At 42.3% G+C, this 22539-nt stretch overlaps 1 protein-coding gene across 1 annotated transcript; it reads right to left on the reverse strand.

The window, feature by feature from the left end:
* Positions 1-356: 356 nt before the first annotated feature.
* Positions 357-22010, reverse strand: LOC115201063 (dual specificity protein phosphatase 3-like). Its single transcript, XM_029764294.1, has 3 exons — positions 21625-22010; positions 4994-5226; positions 357-795 (listed from the first exon to the last, which is right to left on the reverse strand). Exons 1-3 carry the CDS (start codon positions 21792-21794, stop codon positions 554-556), a joined length of 645 nt encoding a protein of 214 aa, XP_029620154.1. The 5' UTR covers positions 21795-22010; the 3' UTR covers positions 357-553.
* Between the last annotated feature and the right edge of the window lie 529 nt (positions 22011-22539).

Here is a 22539-nt window from a genome sequence, read left to right on the forward strand (position 1 = left end):
TAGGCTGAACCAATTATAGGATACGGACCTAGAAAGCCTGAGCATATTCAGTTGTCCCATTGTATTACGACCGATCATAGATTTATGATATATGGTAAGTCACGGAAGGTAAGCCCGAGCAGGCTAGTACCTGCAGAGGGGGGAAAGGGGTCAATTACTTTTCCCACACAAGTGCATTGGTTCTTGCATAACTTTGTTTTTGAAATAAGTATGGTAATTGTGGTATTTGTTCACTCTGGTTCCCTTTATCTAATATTAGGTTTTGGTTGAAGCGCTGCTAATATTCCATATAAAAATAAATAAATATTATTATTATTATTATTATTATTATTATTATTTATATTTTTTTAAATAGGCAAAAGTAGAGAAAATTAGAAAGGGGGCAAATACTTTCACAGCACTGTATGTATACGCATGCATATTACAGGTTGTGGATGTACGTGTGTGCATGTGTGTCTGAGTGATGCGTTTCTGGTCAGGGTGGATTGAGTCCGGTTGGCTCTTAAGGGAGCAGAGACCTATACAAGGCGTTGGGTCACGCTCTCTCGCTCCCTTATTTGGTCTTCAACTTGGCCACCACGACTGGCATCACCCCATTCAACTTGCCCTCCTTCGCCAGCTTCTCGTTGAGTTGGCACAGCTGGCGCAGAAAGCCGTCATTGGGGCCGATCTCCCTCTTCAGCCTCACCGTGGCGACCGCCACCCGGGCATCCAGTTTGTGGCACAGCATGAGGTAAGCAATGACAATGGTGGGCGAGCGGCTGTAGCCCTCTCGGCAGTGAACGTACACCTTCCCTGATGGACAGAGACACAGACAGACACTTAGGGCTACGTTCCAATTCTTTTCCTTCATGAACACTGACAGTTGAGAGGACTGGATAGGGTTTCACTATACTGCTTGCACCCATCAAACCCTGTCAGATCTGTGGTCTTAAAGGAATGGACAAAAAAAGGAGAGCATTTATGGCATTAGGATTCTGACGAAGACGGCGACTGAAGTAAAAGGAAAAAAAAGAGGGAAGACTGAGGTACAGTGATGATAGGGAGGGAACAGATGCTCCAAATATAACCTCGCCTGGCGAAGCGTCTCAGCCAGGGAGATGCAAATCTAGGGCCAGACCTCTGCGGCAGACAAGTCAATGTCAACCATCTCCACTGCACCTAACCACTGCCCTAGCCTCATCAGAGCAGTGTGCACACCTGGATATGTAGGTTATGCATATCATCCTCAACGCATACGTTCGTTAAAAACCAACCTACCTACTCGCCCGGGAGGAATTCACCATGCCGACTTCACCGAGAAGTCGATCTGCTTGTGCTTGGTTCAGAGCTGCCGGTTGTGCAGCGTGTTCGAAACCCGATGCCGCCAGCCGATCAACGCATGGCTGACTGTAGCAGCTCGTTACATACGCCTCGCCGCTTCCCACAGTCCACTTGAGCAACCCGGCTGACGAGTCACATGCACAAGCTCCAACGCTGACCTTTCCACAGCTCTGCACGGTGGTCACAAAATGTCACTGATCAAGCCTCGGTGGGTTATAGCAGGACACTTTATCCATAAGGAAGGGGCTGGTGTTACGGCATTGTGTATCTCGTTGGAAAGATGTACACCACCTCTTTCTCTTCCACCTCCTCTATTGTAGTACACTGTGATTTACTGGGGTGGCGATGCAGCTGCCACCTAATTGGCTGAGAATTAAGATGATTTGTAATTGCGCCGCTGTGTCAAAGCTTCCATTAAATCCATGCCACAAAAGTGTTCAGGGCTCCAATGAAATGGGCACCCAGGGTATCTCAACACACCAGTAACATTTGGGAGAGGAGAGGAGAAAGGAGCCAGAGGCGTGGTCAGAGATAGATGGCCGTTCTTGTTCTTTCTGTCTACAGATGGCTGTTATGAATTAGAGTGATGGGACTCCTTTGATCTTTTCTTGTTTGCTTCCTTGATAGATTTCCATTTGTTTTGTGTTGGTGATCTGATACAAATCAGACATTTCAAAGAGTACGTCTTACAGTACTATCAAACGCAATCAATGTGCTGTTCAACGCAATATGTTTCAGTGTCCTGGTACTGTACATCAAATGGTCCTCTTTAAGTAGCATCTTCTAAGCGTGTTTTACCTTTGGAACACAGAGGAAAGAAAAAATAACTTGTGGCAAAGTGGTGTCTGTTTACTCTCTATGGAATAATGTGTGGGGTTTGGTACAACAGATCTATCACCAGCAGAATGTTCTCAAATGTAACTGACCAAAACATCAGCCGATACAGCAAGGTGGAATAGGACTAGCCTGAGAAACAGTTTACAGGAGATTCCATCTCCACTTTGTTAAGCCGTGGTATGATGACGTACAAGGATTATACAAAACATTAGGAACACCTTCCTAATATTGATTTGCACTCCCCTTTACCCTCGGAACAGACTCAGTTCATCGGGGCATGGACTCTACAAGGTGTCAAAGGTGTTCCACAGAGATGCTGGCCCATGTTGATTCCAATACTTCCCAGAGTTGTGTCAACTTGGCTGGATGTCTTTTGGGCGGTGGACCGTTCTTGACAATCACGGGAAACTGTTGAGAATGAAAAACCCAGCAGCGTTGCAGTTATAGACACAAACCGGCACGCCTCGCAACTACCACCATACCCCGTTCAAAAGCACTTAAATCTGTTTCTTGCCCATTCACCCTCTGAATGGCACACACACACACACACACACACACACACACACAATCCATGTCTCGAGGCTTAAACATCCTTCTGTAACCTCCCCTTCATCTACACTGATTAAAGTGGATTTAACAAGTGACATTTTGTATACTCAGTGTCTATTCCATCATTAAACGTGTTAGATCCTGTGCCCTGAAGGACAGTTGCTGTTACACCTCTTCTCATAAATTGGACTTGGAGAAACAAAGGTCTGTTTACAGTTTTTACCAAGGGGAACAAACTATTGATAGCAGAGGATATTACTGAGGAGTCATTCAACCTCAAAAAGCACAAGAAAGAGGACTGACATCCATCATCAGTACAAAAACAAATGCATGAAATGTATGCATTCACTACTGTAAGTCGCTCTGGATAAGAGCGTCTGCTAAATGACTAAAATGTAAATGTAAAAAAAAAAATGTAAATGTAAATCTCAGATTGCTCTAAAATCATTTGTTAGAAACATAAGATCAGCATTTCTGAAACATTTTGTTGAAATGTCATTTGATCTAAGCTAAATAATTGCACCTAAAAATTGGCAATTTTAATTTATAGGATTCATATAATCTTCAATAAATATAGTACCCAACAGCCAATTTGGACCATAATTCTTCCTAACATGAGGAATCCAATAAAATGGTCAAAAGCCACTCACGAACCCCCCAACAAACCAGTAAACAGTATCAGTTCTCCATGTTTGACAAGTAGTATGGAGCTGCTGCTTGGAGTATTGCAGCTTCATCCTTTGTAATGCATTTCCTGTGAATCTGGTGATGTTTTTTCCCCTGTTCAGAGAAGAGAGAGCCATTTGAAGTCACATGCATTATTTACCATAACATTTGTGAGAAAGTACCAAGCTTTGCCCACTAGATGCCACTTACGGAGTACCACTATCAATATTTTCAAAGCATAGTGGTTGCATCATGTTATGGGTATGCTTGTAATCATTAAGGACTGGGGAGATTTTCCATGCAAAATCCTAGAGGAAAACCTGCCTTAGTCTGCTTTTCACCAGGCACTGGGAGATTAATTCACCTTTCAGCAGGACAATAAACAGAACACACATGGCCAAATCTACATTGAAGTTGCTTACCAAAAAGACAGTGAACGTTCCTGAGAAGCTGAGTTACAGTTTTAACAAAAAATAAAAAAAATAAGTTTGAAAATCTATGGCAAGACTTGAATATGGTTGTGTAACAATGATCAACAACAAACTTGGAATTTTGAAAATATTGACAAGTAGTATGGATTGTGTAATCCAGGTGTGCAAAGCTCTTAGAGAGACTTACCCAGAAAGACTCACAGCTGATATTAGCTAAAAATGCCAACATCGATATCGGCCCGATGTCTAGTTTAACGCCGATGTTAAAAACCGATGTGCATACCTATATAAACGTAGGTACACGACGTAATGACGCCACGTAAAATGTTACGCTACACGTGCAACACAGCATCCTAACCTAGCCCACAATGTCTGCTGTGTGGATCGAGAAGTCAACAAGTTGAGCAGACATTTGAAAGAGTAAGAACATTTCAGCGAGACAACTCAAAGGCGAAATCCATTAAAGCCAAGATAATAGAATTCATTGCCCTTGACAATCAACCGCTTGTCGTGGGTGATGTTGGCTTTCACTGGTGCGCTATTTTTCCGATGTTGCCCTACCGGAGTTACACAATAATAGTGCCACTGCTATCAGCTTCACGACATACATACATACATACATACATACATACATACATACATACATACATACATACATACAGTAGCACTGTCAAAGCTGTACAAAAAAGTCAGCAAACACCGAGATGCAGTGCATTAGACCGCTGCGTCCGTATGGGTATTTAACTGTACTAGAATGCTTAGAAGGTCGCAAAAATGTTAAATATCGGTATCGTTTTTTTTGGCAAGGAAAATATCAGATATCGGTATCAGCCAAACAATGTCATATCGGTGCATCACTAGTTATTAAACAAAGTATTGAACACATGTAAATTAGATCTGTTTTTAACTTTCAATAAATTTGCAAAAAAACATGTTTCCAATTTGTCATTATGGGGTACTGTGTGTAGATGGGTGAGATTTATTTAATACATTTTGAATTCAAGCTGTAACAACAATGTGCCATAAGGTGTATGAATACTTTTAAGGCACTGGATAAGAGGCAGTTGCCACTATTTTATAGTATAGAAATCAGGTATTTGCTTATATACTACATGGTGAAAATGGTTTAAATACACAATAACCACCTATGAATAAGGTAAAAGAGAACCCAGAGTGGTCAGACTCACCTTTGCCATTGTTGTGTGCCAGAGCCTTCTCAATAAAGTCCGCCCCCTCCTCAAAAAAGTTACTGAGGTTGAACTGCGGCTTGTCATTGGCCTGGATGCCATGGTAGGTGATGCCCGAGCCAGCGTAAAAATCTGCATTGGTGTTGACGTGCATGAAGGAGTTGCCTTCCGCCACATTCAGGATGTGGGTCACACCCAGCTTCTGCAGACGCATCAGATTCTGGCCCACGAACCTGTGGGATAGAAATAGATATTTATATGGTTTATGAGGTAGACGGCAGACATTGATTAAGCACGGGGAACACCCGAGTACATTCATTTATATAATTTATATAAAAGTTATATTGAAGGCTTCCATAATCACTCTTATCAGCTTTGTTGAGTAGCTACTCAAGGGTAGATACAGCAAAAAAGCAAATGCGAGACCTACTTTACAGTAGCTGTCAAACTAAACCCACAGTACATGGTTCAACAATACCAGGTTCTAGCAGTTCTGACAAAGTTGTCCCAGACATGCTATTCAAGCCATTGTTGTAACACCGTCTCAAAGCCTCTCCTGCTGGTCACCTTAAATGTTCTGAGTAACCAATGCACTCTCAGAGCATCATTGTGAAAATGTGATGTGTTGGATGCGCTTCCTGCTTGTCAATTATCGCACCAAACATAGGCCACTCCATCTTGCCCAGTCTTAAACCTACACTGTATATACACAAAAGTATGTGGACAGCCCTTCAAATTAGGTGACGGCTATTTCAGCCACACCCGTAATCTAGCACACAGCCATGCAATTTCCATAGACAAATATTGGCAGTAAAATGGCCTTACAGAAGAGCTCAGTGACTTTCAACGTGGCACCGTCATAGGATGCCACCTTGCCAACAAGTCAGTATGTCAAATTTCTGCCCTAACAGAGCTGCCCCGGTCAACTATTAGTGCTGTTATTGTGAAGTGGAAATGTCAGCTTGTTGAGAAAGAAATAGGCCAAACCGATTCTGGGACAATAGAGCCCAACAGGTAATTTCATATGAATAGGCTACATAATTTGTGTGTGTGTGTGTGTGTGTGTGTGTGTGTGTGTGTGTGTGTGTGTGTGTGTGTGTGTGTGTAATATATATAAAATAATTAATTATTATTATTATTATTATTATTATTATTATTATTATAGCAATGAATCCTTTTCTTCTTCTCCCTGACAATTGACCTGTGGCAATTTTATTTAAAAAAATAAAATAAAAAAATAATTTTAAAAAATGTATGTAGCCTATTTTTTTGAAATTGGCTTTTCAACAACAGAAATTACGGCCAAAAGCACACCATTACCGACTAATGGAAACACTGGTCTGCATGGCACTGGGCTCTGAACACTCCCCTGTCCCCTGGGGGACCACTAACATAGGCAGACATATCCACTATCTAAAAGTGGCGCTACCAAACTTTACTATGGAGGATAGTACACTGCTCAAAAAAATAAAGGGAACACTTAAACACCACAATGTAACTCCAAGTCAATCACACTTCTGTGAAATCAAACTGTCCACTTACGAAGCAACACTGACAATAATTTTCACATGCTGTTGTGCAAATGGAATAGACAATAGGCAATTAGCAAGACACCCCCAATAAAGGAGTGGTTCTGCTGGTGGTGACTACAGACCACTTCTCAGTTCCTATGCTTCCTGGCTGATGTTTTGGTCACTTTTGAATGCTGGCGGTGCTTTCACTCTAGTGGTAGCATGAGACGGAGTCTACAACCCACACAAGTGGCTCAGGTAGTGCAGCTCATCCAGGATGGCACATCAATGCGAGCTGTGGCAAGAAGGTTTGCTGTGTCTGTCAGCGTAGTGTCCAGAGCATGGAGGCGCTACCAGGAGACAGGCCAGTACATCAGGAGACGTGGAGGAGGCCGTAGGAGGGCAACAACCCAGCAGCAGGACCGCTACCTCCGCCTTTGTGCAAGGAGGAGCAGGAGGAGCACTGCCAGAGCCCTGCAAAATGACCTCCAGCAGGCCACAAATGTGCACGGTCAGAAACAGACTCCATGAGGGTGGTATGAGGGCCCGACGTCCACAGGTGGGGGTTGTGCTTACAGCCCAACACCGTGCAGGACGTTTGGCATTTGCCAGAGAACACCAAGATTGGCAAATTTGGCGCCCTGTGCTCTTCACAGATGAAAGCAGGTTCACACTGAGCACACGTGACAGAGTCTGGAGACGCCATGGAGAACGTTCTGCTGCCTGCAATATCCTCCAGCATGACCGGTTTGGCGGTGGGTCAGTCATGGTGTGGGGTGGCATTTCTTTGGGGGGCCGCACAGCCCTCCATGTGCTCGCCAGAGGTAGCCTGACTGCCATTAGGTACCGAGATGAGATCCTCAGACCCCTTGTGAGACCATATGCCGGTGCGGTTGGCCCTGGGTTCCTCCTAATGCAAGACAATGCTAGCTCATGTGGCTGGAGTGTGTCAGCAATTCCTGCAAGAGGAAGGCATTGATGCTATGGACTGGCCCGCCCGTTCCCCAGACCTGAATCCAATTGAGCACATCTGGGACATCATGTCTCGCTCCATCCACCAACGCCACGTTGCGCCACAGACTGTCCAGGAGTTGGCGGATGCTTTAGTCCAGGTCTGGGAGGAGATCCCGCAGGAGACCATCCGCCACCTCATCAGGAGCATGCCCAGACGTTGTAGGGAGGTCATACAGGTACGTGGAGGCCACACACACACACAACAGCCTCATTTTGACTTGTTTTATGGACATTACATCAAAGTTGTACTTTAATTTTGAATGTGACTCCAAATCCAGACCTCCATGGGTTGATAAATTGGATTTCCATTGATTATTTGTGTGATTTTGTTGTCAGCACATTCAACTATGTAAAGAAAAAAGTATTTAATAAGATTATTTCTTTCATTCAGATCTAGGATGTGTTGTTTAAGTGTTCCCTTTATTTTTTGAGCAGTGTAGATTGGCTCAGAGCGTCAATAAGGCTTGAATTAAATTGCCAAAATTAGATGGCCTAATTAGCCTAGACAGAAATACAATCATTCAAAATAGGCTGCTAAAGTATGATTTGGCCAGAGGTTGATTAACTTCCCTAGCCTTAAATTATTTTTTATTTTATTACCTACATTTGGAAGGTAATAAACATTTGGAAGGCTGCAAATACCAAATAGATGCTTGTTGAGTTGCAACTGTCAGTGAAAAGTAGAAGCCTAGCCAGGAATATCGCAATATAAAAAAAAAAAATTGCGGGAAAACATAGTTTGGAAAGAAAATGGCTAACGCTGTAAAGAGAAGACAAAGAAATTACTAATCCGTCTTTTAGTTATCTAAATTCTCAAATTAATTGAGGGAACAGTAGCCCTATTACCTATCTTACTGGCACCAGCGGAGAGCATCGGCCATATCCCCAGTGAGTACGCTCATTCACTCTATTATTGTTGGGTCAGTAACACTTAAGTTTAACACTTAAGTTTGTTTGACAATCATGTCCTCTTATTTGGGTCTCCCCTTCTCATAGGCCTATTATATGGACAACAGTTTTTATTGATCCGAGCGTCAGTAGAGTATGCTACCCTGTAATTTGTCAAATTAAAAAAATTCTGCTAATGTCTCCAGTCATATAGCGTAGTAGTATTGCGTGAGGGAAAACACATTTCATGCAAAGAAATAAGTAACGTATCTGACTATGGCCAAGGCCTCTACACTATAGGCCTTTCGCAATGCATTTAACGGTCTTTTTTGCGAACAGTGATGGAGTTATGACCATCTACTCATCACATTACAAATAGTAGGCTCTTACATAAGTCTGCAAATGAAATGACGCATGGAATGCTTTATTGTACAGTGCATTCGGTAAGTACTCAGACCTAGACTTTTTCCACATTTTGTTACATTACAGCCTTATTCTAAAATGGGATTGTGAGAGCAAAATTGCAACATTGTTCATTGTTATAATACTGTAACTGCATCAAATGGTTGTTTCATGCAACAGAATAGAGGGTTCTTATAACTGTATTGTGTCTGTGTGAACTAAAAGTGGACCTCTGGGAGATTTAACACTGACAGAAGATTTACAATGCCTTTGGGTGATACCGCATCCCAGAGCATGAGTTAATGTTTGTTCTATAAAAAAGGTACAAGAGAGAGATGGCTCGGGGCCAGACACTGGTTTCTACGCAATGAGAACAGTTTTTACAGCAGATACTTACAATTCACAGCAGACAGTATCTTTCATACGAATCTTAACCTTGTGACTCATTCCATACATCTGTTGTTTGTCATGTAGACTGAAGGGGGTGTATCTTTGCTATATAAGGCCATGGTATCTTTTGTCGGTGTGCTCAACGAATCACCTACGGGGGGGGGGGCTCATTGACAAGCTCCATTAGTGTATAAAAAAAGTTTACTTGTTTTGAAGAAATGTAAAAGTCTCCTTTTGATTACAATAATTCCACAACAGGATTCAATAGTTCCCACCCCTCAATCTTCAAAAAATACCCCCATAATGACAAAGCAAAAACAGATTCAGAATTTTTAGTAACTGTACTTAAAATAAATATGAAATATCACATTTACTGAAGGATTCAGACCCTTTACTCACTACTTTGTTGAAGCACCTTTGACAATGAGTACAGCCTCAAGTCTTATTGGTTATGATGCTACGAGCTTGGCACACCTGTATTTGGAGAGTTTCTCCCATTCTTCCCTGCAGATCCTGTCAAGCACTGTCAGGTTGAAAGGAGAGCATAGTTGCACAGCTATTTTCATGTTTCTCCAGAGATGTTCGATCGGGTTCAAGTCCAGGCTCTGGCTGGGCCACTCAAGGACATTCAGAGACTTGTCCCGAAGCCACTCCTGCATTGTCCTGTTGGAAGGTGAACCTTTGCCCCAGTCTGAGGTCCTGAGCGCTCTGGAGCAGGTTTTCAAAAGCATGATGCTGCCACCACCATGCTTCACCATAGGGATAGTGCCAGGTTTCCTCCAGACATGACGCTTGGCTTTCACACCAAAGAGTTCAATCTTGGTTTCATCAGACCAGAGAATCTAGTTTCTCATGGTTTGAAAATCCTTCACGTGCCTTTTGGCAAACTCCAAGCAGGCCATCATGTGCCTTTTACTGAGGAGTGGCTTCTGTCTGGTCACTCTACCATAAAAGGCCTGATTGGTAGAGTGCTGCAGATATGGTTGTACTTCTGGAAGGTTCTCCCATCTCCACAGAGGAACTCTGGAGCTCTGTCAGAGTGACCATCGGGTTATTAGTCACCTCACTGACCAAGGCCCTTCTCCCCAGATTGCTCAGTTTGGCCAGCTCTAGAAGGAGTCTTGGTGGTTCCAAACTTTTTCCACTTAAGAATGTTGGAGGCCAATGTATTCTTGGGGACCTTCAACGCTGCAGACATTTTTTGGTACCCTTCCCCAGATCTGTGCCGACACAATCCTGTCTCAGAGCTCTTTCATTGAATGCAGGTCCTGTTTACTGTATTTACTATGCTCTGGGGGCTTTATCATCTCATCCCAGAGTGCTCTGCAGTCGGATGAGCATATCATCAGGCTACAGGCAGGGGCGTGGAGAGGCTGAGTAACCCTGGATGGGTCCCCTGGGACAGAGGGTCAACATGCCTGCACTGTCTCCCACTGCAGGGCTAACTAATAAAGATCCAGTCTGCCACCATCTTAGTTTATGACTAGGGGATGAGGTTGCCCATCTGTCTGGCCTGTTTGCAGGCCAAGGCTACTCTGAGGTGATGGAGCGATGGCTTGAGTACATGAGGCTCAGCCGCTCAGATCTGCTCACATAACCCGATATAGCGACCCTTCGCTCTCCTCCCTTTCTCTCCTGTGTCTACCCCTCCATCTACTTCGCTCTCACTATTCCCTCTGAGGCTCGGTCTATTCTCGCGAATCCAGTCACAGTTCTCTTGTAAAGACAAAGCCTTTGTGTAAAGGGGTGAGGATGAATGTGTAACTTTGAGCATGTGTACAGTACATGTTTCAGAGGACGTGCCTGTAAGCACCAAAGTGTACAAATAAAGCATCTATGTGTCTGAATGTGTTCGTACACCAGTGCATGCATACCCGCATGTGTTTGTATGTGTGCGCGCATATAGGTGCATGCACAGGCTGAACTCAGTGCATGGCTAGTGCCTTCAGGTCCTCCATTTACCTGCCCTGTCCTCCACTCAGTCCTCCTCTGTGCAGTCCCAGCCCATGCATTATTAAAACAAGCCCTTACAAAGAACCAAAGTGTGCCGTCATCCAGGGGCTGCCCAGCACTTTTATATTAAAGACTGAGCGGGTGTCGATAAAAGCATTTTAGTACACCTTACGTCATGGCTTCCATGGATGGTGTGGTTTGAGAGTGACTCACGCCTCAAGTTTGTGTAATGAGCTTGTCTTGAATCCGGTCACTGAGACGTGTAGTAAACGTATAATTCAGGGAGTGTTTGACCAGCCAGGATAAACACACAGTATTTTCTAAATCTAAGTTGACATGTCTAACGTATACTGCCCTAATTTCTGTAAGAATAATTACACTAATCTCCCCTACAATTAAAATAAAACATAATTACTATTCATCATGAAAGTAGTAGCACTTCCTAAAGACTATCTGAAGATAGTAGAGCGGGACGTTTGAAACTGTATTACAAAAAAGGTACAGGTGGTGGACCCCAAAAAACCAGGATCACCTGGATGAATGAAAGACGACAATATGACAATTCCACCCAAAAGTGCATGAGTAGTCTCCCAATAGTCATCTTCGTGTCCCTCATTTCTTTGCATTTCTTGGTCCACCACGTCTAGGTCTTCTGTCCCAGATATCCCTCAACCCTGATCTTACTCTTCTCTCTGCATCAACGACTACCTGTCCACTCCTAAAACATACATTGAAAACACATCCAAATCAAGACATGTTTCCCCCCCCCAATTTGAGACTATTGTGTGTAGGTTGTCAGCAAATTGACAATTAAATCCATTTTAAACCTTCTTTGTTACAAAATGTTGAAAAAGTCAAGGGTTGTGAACAATTTCTGAAGGCACTGTATATGTTGATAGATGACCACCTGTCATAGCAATCTGTATTTTCTCACCGAGATGTTGAAAAGGAACACGACTGCAATAATTCCAACAAATCACCACAACGGTTTCAAAATAGTGTGTTTCGACCCTCCAGGAGCGGAATTGAATAGCCCTGATTTAGAACGTACTGTTTAGTAAAAATGTATGCAGTAGACAACAAATATCAACATGCTAGGCTCACCCATACTGAGAATGTATTTTCTAAAATGTGGAATTGCGTGGTTTCCCGCCATTCATTCATTATGCTACAACCAGTCCCCATGGACAAAATATCAGTATTTTTCACGATATTTTATGTTTTTGAATAATAAGTTCCATATTTGCTTTATGAGTAGTGCGTGACCCTAGGGAGGCAACACATACATTCTAAGTGATTTCAATGAGTCTTCATTCTGATTGTTTCATACCGTTCAAGTCAACCCCCCACTCATTCGAGATCATTTCCACACTGACACATAGGGCTGCACAATAGGAGCAAAATAAATCTAGGCCTTATTTTTTATCAAAATGTTACAATTGTGATTTGACTTGAGATTTAGAAGAACACTTGGATGAACTGTTAAGAGTCATGGAAATAATTATTATTCTCATTCTATATTTAGAATATAATAGTGGGCACGTTGAATACAGTGTTTGACATGGCAACGAATGAAAACGCCAGGGAGGAGTTCATTTGACAGGGTAGGAACCAGGAAACAAAGTGTTGGTCAGTGTTTCCTAGGGGACCCTATAATCTTTGGCCAACATTCATACTTCGCCTATTCAAATCTAATTTGTCACATGCTCCGAATACAAGAGCCCTTAACCGACAATGCAGTTAAGAAAAAAAACAAAAATAAGTAACTAATAATTAAAGAGCAGCAGTAAAATAACAACAGCGAGGCTATATACAGGGGGTACCGGTTCAGAGTCAATATGCAGGGGCACGTGTTAGTCGAGGTACTATATACACTAGAGGTCAACCGATTATGATTTTAATAGCCGATAGCGATTATTGCAGAACCCAATAAAAGCCGATACCGATTAATCGGCCGATTTGTTTTTATTTATTTCTAATAATGACAATTACAACAATACTGAATGAACACTTATTTTAACTTAATACATCAATAAAATCAATTTAGCCTCAAATAAATAATGAAACATTCAATTTGGATAAAATAATGCAAAAACAAAGTGTTGGAGAAGAAAGTAAAAGTGCAATATGTGCCATGTAAGAAAGCTAACGTTTAAGTTCCTTGCTCAGAACATGAGAACATATGAAAGCTGGTGGTTCCTTTTAACATGAGTCTTCAATATTCCCAGGTAAGAAGTTTTAGGTTGTAGTTATTATAGGAATTATAGGACTATTTCTCTATACGATTTGTATTTCATATACCTTTGACTATTGGATGTTCTTATAGGCACTTCAGTTTTGCCAGTGTAACAGTATAGCTTCCGTCCCTCTCCTCGCTCCTACCTGGGCTCGAACCAGGAACACATCGACAACAGCCACCCTCGAAGCAGCGTTACCCATGCAGAGCAAGGGGAACAACTACTCCAAGTCTCAGAGCGAGTGACGTTTGAAACGCTATTAGCGCGCACCCGCTAACTAGCTAGCCATTTCACATCGGTTACACAAGCCTAATCTTGGGAGTTGATAGGCTTGAAGTCATAAACAGCGCAATGCCTGAAGCACAGCGAAGAGCTGCTGGCAAAACGCATGAAAGTGCTGTTTGAATGAATGCTTACGAGCCTGCTAGTGCCTACTACCGCTCAGTCAGACTGCTCTATCAAATCATAGACTTAATTATAACATAATAACACACAGAAATACAAGCCTTTGGTCATTAATATGGTCGAATACGGAAACTTTTTCCTTTCAGTGAAATACGGAACCGTTCCGTATTTTATCTAACGGGTGGCATCCCTAAGTCTAAATATTCCTGTTACATTGCACAACCTTAAATGTTGTCATAATTACATAAAATTCTGGCAAATTAGTTTGCAACGAGCCAGGCGGCCCAAACTGTTGCATATACCCTGACTCTGCGTGCAATGAACGCAAGAGAAATGACAATTTCACCTGGTTAATATCGCCTGCTAACCTGGATTTCTTTTAGCTAAATATGCAGGTTTAAAAATATATACTTCTGTGTATTGATTTTAAGAAAGGCATTGATGTTTATGGTTAGGTACAGTCGTGCAACGATTGTGCTTTTTTCGCAAATGCGCTTTTGTTAAATCATCCCCCGTTTGGTGAAGTCGCCTGTCTTTGTTAGGAAGAAAGTCTTCACAGTCCGCAACGAGCCAGGCGGCCCAAACTGCTGCATATACCCCGACTCTGTTGCAAGAGAAGTGACACATTTTCCCTAGTTAAAAGAAATTCATGTTAGCAGGCAATATTAACTAAATATGCAGGTTTAAAAATATATACTTGTGTATTGATTTTAAGAATGGCATTCCGATTGTTATGAAAACTTGAAATAGGCCCATTCCGATTAATCGGTCGACCTCTAATATACACGTGGGTAGAGTTATTAAAGTGACTTACGCATTGATAATAACAGAGAGTAGCTGCAATATCTTGATTTAGAAGGTACTGTTGCACAAACATGCTGATTTAGGCCTACACCATCATTGGTATCAGGCTGTATAGCTAGCTACATTTGCTCAGTTAGTAGCTAACAGAATTTAGCCACAATTTGCTAAGAAAAGGCAAACTAGCTGTTTGCAGATGTAAGAAACAAACTAATAGAGTAATTATAGCATGCTTGTGGATTAATATTAAGCAAAGTGAGAAACAGCATAGTTGTCATCAACATTGTTGCATGACCATGCAGACTGAACACAAGTGTATCGTGGTCGAGCAACAACAAATGCGCTGCTTGAGTGACAGGGGGCGGGGCACGGTCTGTGTCGAAAGTGGCATGGAGAGAGCGGCGAGAGATGACTCAAGTAGCGGAGTAGACTATAAAAAGGTGTATCACATTTAACAAACCAAACATTTAAAAACCCGAAGCGGTCCGTGCATCAATAATGGTATATAGTAAAATACGGTATACCGCCCAGGGGCCCTGACCTCCACGGCCCCACATTGATTTTGATAGTCATTCTCACATGGCATGTCATTAAAAAGTTTTGAATTGTAGGAAATTGGCTTTTACATTTACATTTTAAAGTTCTCTACCGGCAAGAGGGGGACCACTAAAATGTTTTGCTGCGAAGTGGGGGGCATCCGAACCAAATCTGGCTTAGGGCCCCCAAAAAAGGCTAGAACCGGCACTGCACACAATTCTCTTCCCCAATACAGCACATCAGCTTGAAGTGCTAAAAATCGGAAATAAGTTACCTCTGATTCGTTCAGCCATTCCTATGGGAGAAAAAAAAGGTTTTGGGGATAAATGCAGAAAATAAAGGTCTAAAGTTAACATAGGCTTAAGAGATCTTATACGTTTTATAAGATAATCAGTCAGACCCTTATGAATTATGAAGCCTTTGTGCTTTTTCCTGATTATAGAAATGCTTCATTTTTTTTTACAAAAACTGACATTCGCTGATGAAGATTCTCTCAAGGAACAAAACGTACAAGAGCCCCTAATCCTGCATTTACCACATACCTTATTACCGCCGTTCATCCAAAAACCCTACAAAAATGTATTTTCCCTTAGGCTTTGTCCAACGAACCATGGCAGAGTTAGCGCCTAGGAAAAAAAGACACCATTAGTCTATAGCATGAAGTGAATTCTACTAGACGAAAAGCCGAAACGAGTATGACATCCTGGCATTTAAAGCATACTCATCTTAAAGATGTCAAATTTTTATATTTTCTCATATCCAAAAAGCCTACCATCTAAAGCACTATTACAGGTATTCAGACACAGCCAATATCTTCTATTTTTTTTTAAGGGGCAAACTGATAAATCTGCCACTTCTGACTTAAATGTGAATGACACCTCTGGGTGTGTGTGTGTGTGTGTTAGGGGTGTTAAATAACGGGGATTCTTAACATTAAGAAAAACACCTACCAATTTTTTATTTATATAAACTCAGCAAAAAAAGAAACGTCCTCTCACTGTCAACTGCGTTTATTTTCAGTAAACTTAACATGTGTAAATATTTGTATGAACATAACTAGACTCAACAGACAAACTGAACAAGTTACACAGACGTGTGACTAACAGAATTGGAATAATGTGTCCCTGAACAAAGCGGGGGTCAAAATCAAAAGTAACAGTCAATGCAGCTGGTGGCCACACCAGATACTAAGTACTTTAGTGCATCTCCTCCTCATGGACTGCACCAGATTTGCCCGTTCTTGCTGTGAGATGTTACCCCCACTCTTTCACCAAGGCACCTGCAAGTTCCCGGACATCTCTTCGGGGGGGGGGGGGGGGAAATGGCCCTAGCCCTCACCCTCCGATCCAACAGGTCCCAGACGTTCTCAATGGGATTGAGATCCAGGCTCTTCCCTGGCCATGGTAGAACTGACATTCCTGTCTTGCAGGAAATCATGCACAGAACGAGCAGTATGGCTGGTGGCATTGTCATGCTGGAGGGTCATGTCAGGATGAGCCTGCAGGAAGGGTACCACATGAGGGAGGAGGATGTCTTCCCTGTAACGCACAGTGTTGAGATAGCTTGTTGTCATTGCAGGCACAGTCCGATGATGCTGTGACACACCGCCCCAGACCATGACAAACCCTCCACCTCAATCCCGCTCCAGAGTACAGGCCTCGGTGTAACGTTCATTCCTTCAACGATAAACACGAATCCGACAATCACCCCCGGTGAGACAAAACCGCGACTCGTCAGTGAAGAGCAGTTTTTGCCAGTCCTGTCTGGTCCAGCGACGGTGGGTTTTTGCCCATAGGCGACGTTGTTGCCGGTGATGTCTGGTGAGGACCTGCCTTACAACAGGCCTACAAGCCCTCAGGCTGAGAGAGGCTGGACTATTGCGGACAGTCTGAGCACTGTGCGTTTCAGGTGTAACTCGTGCATTTGTTGTTGCCACCCTGTACCTGTCCCGCAGGTGTGATGTTCGGATGTACCAATCCTGTGCAGGTGTTGTTACACGTGGTCTGCCACTGAGGACAATCAGCTGTCCATCCTGTCTCCCTGTAGCGCTGTCTTAGGCGTCTCACAGTACGGACATTGCAATTTATTGCCCTGGCCACATCTGCAGTCCTCATACCTCCTTGCAGCATGCCTAAGGCACGGTCACGCAGATGAGCAGGGATCCTGGGCATCCTTCTTTTGGTGTTTTTCAGAGTCAGTAGAAAGGCCTCTTTAGTGTCCTAAGTCTTCATAACTGTGACCTTAATTGCCTACCGTTTGTAAGCTGTTAGTGTCTTAACCGTTCCACAGGTGCATGTTAATTAATTGTTTATGGTTCATTGAACAAGCATGGGAAACAGTGTTTAAACCCTTTACAATGAAGATCTGTGAAGTTATTTTGATTTTTACAAATTATCTTTGAAAGATCAGGTCCTGAAAAAGGGCCGTTTCTTTTTTTGCTGAGTTTATATTTTAAATCCGCCACAAAAAAATTTTAAATCCCAGTGCAGCTGGCTCAACTGTGCTTTCTTTGCTAATGATGCAAATGTGTTCAGTCTTCAGTTGGTTTTATGTAGAATATCATAACCTATTCACTGATGATGCCACATACATGGCCAAAAGTATGTGGACACTGGCACATTTAACATCATATTCCAAAATCATGGCCATTAATATAGAGTTGGTCCCCCTTTGCTGCTATAACAGCCTCCACTCTTCTGTGAAGGCTTTCCACTAGATGTTGGAATATCGCTGCGGGGACTTGCTTCAACTTTACAGTTGGCACTATGCATTGGGGCAGGTAGTGTGCTCCTGGCATCCGCCAAACCCAGATTTGTCTGTCGAACTGCCAGATGGTGAAGCGTGATTCATCACTCCAGAGAACGCGATTCCACCAGTCCAGAGTCCAATGGCGGCGAGCTTTACACCACACCAGTCGACGTTTGGCATTGCGCATGGTGATCTTAGGTTTGTGTGCGGCTGCTCGGCCATGGAAACCATTTCATGGTGCTCTTGACGAACAGTTCGTGCTGACGTTGCTTTGAGGCAGTTTGGAACTCGGTAGTGAGTGTTGCAACCGAGGACATACTTTTCTTTTTTTCCCCCTTTCTTTTTTTTTTTTATACACGCTTCAGCACTCGGCAGTCCCGTTCTGTGAGTTTGTGTGGCCTACCACGTCGCGGTGGAGCAGTTGTTGCTCCTAGACGTTTCCACTTCACATTAACAGCACTTACAGTTGACCGGGGCAGCTCCAGCAGGGCAGAAATGTGATAGATAGGTCTAATGCACGGTTCTGACTCCATCTGCCTGGTGACTGACCTGCCCCTCCCCTCTAGTTCATTATAAAAGATGTGAGTGTTTGTGTTCTTAGAAGTACACCAACTAATCAGTCTCCTCCATTCCAAAAATACTAAATCTTAGGAGTTGATTACTAATGGAAGATATGTTTTCTACTAAATGTCTTGGTAAGTCACGGTATTTAACACACTTTAAAGTACTTTGTGTGCAGGCAGGCTGCGCAGAGGCAGTTTGAGATTTGATTGACAGTTCTGGTTGCCTAGTGGACGTTAGTCCCGCTTCAGAAGAGTCATTCCTTTACAGCCAAGTAAAATGTCTGTTCAGTGGCGCATTTAAAAAGAGTGTAGGCTAACCTTTCAGACAAACATGCCGTATCCAAGGAGCTTTCAAGGATGTTTGCGGTAGATAACTTCATTGCCCGGCCCTAGAGGTCATATATACACATTAACAGGACCATTATTCTGCATAGTGAATAGACATGGAATTTTATGATTTTCTTGTTATCATTTTAAAACGACATCCCTAGTGCGTGTCCATTGTTTTGATTGAACAGCAGCCAGCTACTCATCAGCTTGAGCTATGGGGGCAACATTTCTAGCTGACCTACAGTATTCACATGATCTGTGATAGCCACTAGTCTCTGTAGTAGACAGTGGTGTGAGTGGTCCGTGTGAGGACCTTAAATAGATAGGCAGTCCATACATCTTACATGTACCTACGCCTTAACTCTGCATTGGAGGATGGCACTTCACAATATGCAAGGTCATATTAAGCGTTATTTTAATTGTGTGAACCAATAATAAAACTGAGTGAAATATTCCATCTAATTTCCTGTAAGAACAAATGAGATGCACATATTTACTGTGCCGTCTCAAATATCTAAGGGTCTACTTTACACATTTTAAAATCAAGGCAAAAACAGCCTTCTGCACAGACACCTCACCCCCTTAACCCAGGGGTGTCAAAATCATAGTGTCTGCAGGTTTTTCTCTTTCAATTGAGCGCTACACAACCAGGTGTCGGGAGTTAATTATTAATTAGTGACCACAATCAATCAAGTACAAGGGAGGAGCGAAAACCAGCAGACACCGAGTGATCCCTGGAATGAGTTTGACACGTGCCCTAGAACATGACTATTGTGTAAACTTAGAGGAAGACAAGAAGTCTCGTCGACATGTTAGCTGGCTCTTGGCCCTGGAGAGTGGCATAGTCAAAATTATTTTGTTGTAACACAGAGGTAATGTGCTTGCTCACTCTCTTGCTGCTCTCTAGGCAATGACTGGAGCCAAGTGATGATATCATTATATAATAGAGACTTCCTTCTACAGTATGGGCTTCCTGTATATGGCCCTTTATATAGCTTTACTTTCTCTTTACCCATATAATCTACTAGACTGACGTATTCTATATAATAACATTTACATTTTTTGTTACCGCACATGTCCTCAATGTGGATTTATTTCACACAATACATGTAAACATACCTTCCATGCATTTTTTATTATTATATATTTTTTTACACCTTACTGTGTCTAGACTATGTATATGCTGTGATTGTGAGGTGGACTTTGCATATACATGGGGACCCCCACACCTTCTGCACACACAATCAGCATAAAGGATGACTAAGAACTGACCTTAGTGGAATGACGGGCTATAAATTGTAGGGAGCCGGCACGTACATCGCCTATTTGCGGCAGCGTAGCCTAGTGGTTAGAGCGTTGGACTAGTAACCAAAAGGTTGCACTGTTCCTAGGCCATCATTGAAAATAACAATTTGTTCTTAACTGACTTTCCTAGTTAAATAAAGGTACAATAAATAGTACCCAGTCAACCAACCACAATGGATTTAAAGCCAGTGGAATGCCATGACAGACTGGTCTAACCCTCCATCCCCCTTTGATTGTGTGTGTAAAAGGTAAGTGAGACAAAAAGAGGTGAGTAGAGGGGAGATGTCAATGAAAGATTGTCAATAAACAATAATATGGAATTGTTTCATTTAATAAAAATAGGGCTTTGTATCGCCCTTGAAATACAAACGTTCGAGAGGGTGCATCTCTTTCATATCGGCAAGAAATTATTTAAAAAAAACAAAAGGTTAAATTGATACACCTTTATAGGGTTCGGGTTCCCACACGGCCATGTTACAGCGTTTGTTTATGGAAATCAGGCGGAAGACAGTGGACTACCTGTGCTTATTAGCTATCTGCGTCTGTGAAATGGTAGACAGGTCACACGTAAGTGTGCATTTTTCATTTGTCAAATTATCGGTGATATTAAAGTACAGGGATTTATGTTTCTAGAACCGTACCGCAACTGAGAATCGAGTCACATTTAGATGGAGTATTTGGCTGTTTTGGCTTTGAGCCAATTCACCCTTAAAAGCTGCAATAAGTAACTTTTTGGGCAACTGACCAAATGCACATAGAAATGTGAGTTATTGATCTGTCACTCAGTGAAGTCTAAGCGGCAGATCTGTTCTATGTGCACCATTTCTATGCTTCCCATTCTTACGTTTTGTTTTTGCTTACTTTAGGTTTTGTACACCTGCTTCAAACAGCTGTAAATACTATATTTTGGGATATGGAAAATATATTTCACAGCGGTTTAGATGGTACAATGATTGCTTGTTTTGTCACAAACTGAAATTAGGCGAACTATTAGAATTTTTGCAACCGGGAAATGGCAATGATTTCTGCATTTCGCACCTTTAAAAAGAACACGTAAGATCCTTGGACTAAGGAAACTCCTTTAGTCCAATATTGGGCTACCTCCTCCCATGCTCGTGACAAATATTATGAACAGATTGCATTTGCCTAATGCATAAAATGCATTACTTAACAAGATTAGTTCAATCCAATTGAATCCGTAGACACTTTTTATTAATGTTTTTGGAATTGGCTTGATTTGGAAAATATTCGTTTACAATAGGGTTTTAATTGGTGATGAAATTGTATACTGGGGCTCTCCAACCCAGTTCCTGGATAGTTACTGTTCTGTAGGTTCACTCCAAACCTAATACAGCGCACATGATTGTAATAATTAGCTCGTTAATAAATCATGTTAATTACAACCTCGGGTTGGTACCCAAACCTACACGAGTGTAACTCACATGGAACAGGGTTGGAGAGCCCTGTTCTATACAATTATTGTTATACATTAGACATTTTTCAGCAGCACACATTCCTCAGAATTCGGTCAAATAAAAATAACTTACGCGTTACCAACGTATATTCTAGGGAAGACCTCGTTGAAATGCTGTGTTGGTAAACTGTAAAATCCGCTGCTGTTTGACAAAAGCTCGTTCAGTTGTTGCACAGTAACCTCGTTGTCTGGCACGGTGACTTCAGCTGGTGGTGGCTGCTTTGGCGGGCTCGATTTTTTCATGGTTCCAGGCTCTCTCTCTCCGAACCGGCGAACAAAACACGTGTCAGACTCTGAGTCGTGTTAATTTATGATTTTTGCAGCATTTTATTCTCAGTTAATAAGTCATGTTGTGTAAACCGACACGGTGTCTGAAACGTACGCTCTCTTCGTTCGCAGACACACCCCAACTCGCCCACCGCGGGTCAGACACTCGAGATAGGAATTGGTTGACGACAAGCGCGCGCAACACAAGAGTGGCTACCGGATAAAAAGGCGGAGAGGACGCCATTAAAGGGAAAGTCAACACATTTTTACATGTGGCCTTATTTTCCTTCTTTCTTTGCTAGTTGATCCCCCGCCCAAAAAATATTTAAAATATATTTAGTTTAATTACAGAGAAAATTGGCTGTCGCATTTTAGCAGTCATCACTTGCCATTGGCTTTAATGCAATATGCAAATATGTCTAAAGCATCTTAAAAAACAACAACATTTAAAACACTCCATACCAACTCATACTACATCACAGCTTGTACTAATCAGAGAGTGGAAGACATGTCTCTAACATGTAGGCTCACTTTTTGTGAACAGTCCCGTCACAAGTCAGACTGTTGAATAAACTTCATTTGAACGTACTTTACCTGTTGTCTGCTGATTTTGTCCTTATGTAGCAGGTAATCTGAGACGATTGTGTCTTTTTTACAGCTCCTTCTTTCAGACTGATAGCCATGCAGTTAGCATGGTAACAGTCTGATGATTAGACAATTT

This window comes from Salmo trutta, chromosome 10, assembly GCF_901001165.1.
Source record: "Salmo trutta chromosome 10, fSalTru1.1, whole genome shotgun sequence".
Classification (NCBI taxonomy): Eukaryota; Metazoa; Chordata; class Actinopteri; order Salmoniformes; family Salmonidae; genus Salmo; species Salmo trutta.

Excerpts from the sequence above, each read along its gene's own strand:
- LOC115201063 (XM_029764294.1), bottom strand. The coding sequence starts at position 21,794 with ATGAAAAAATCGAGCCCGCCAAAGCAGCCACCACCAGCTGAAGTCACC. Across the intron at positions 5,227-21,624 it reads AGAATATACGTTGGTAACGC|GTTCGTGGGCCAGAATCTGA; the intron begins GTAAGTTATTTT and ends TCTATCCCACAG. Across the intron at positions 796-4,993 it reads GGCACACAACAATGGCAAAG|GGAAGGTGTACGTTCACTGC; the intron begins GTGAGTCTGACC and ends TCTGTCCATCAG.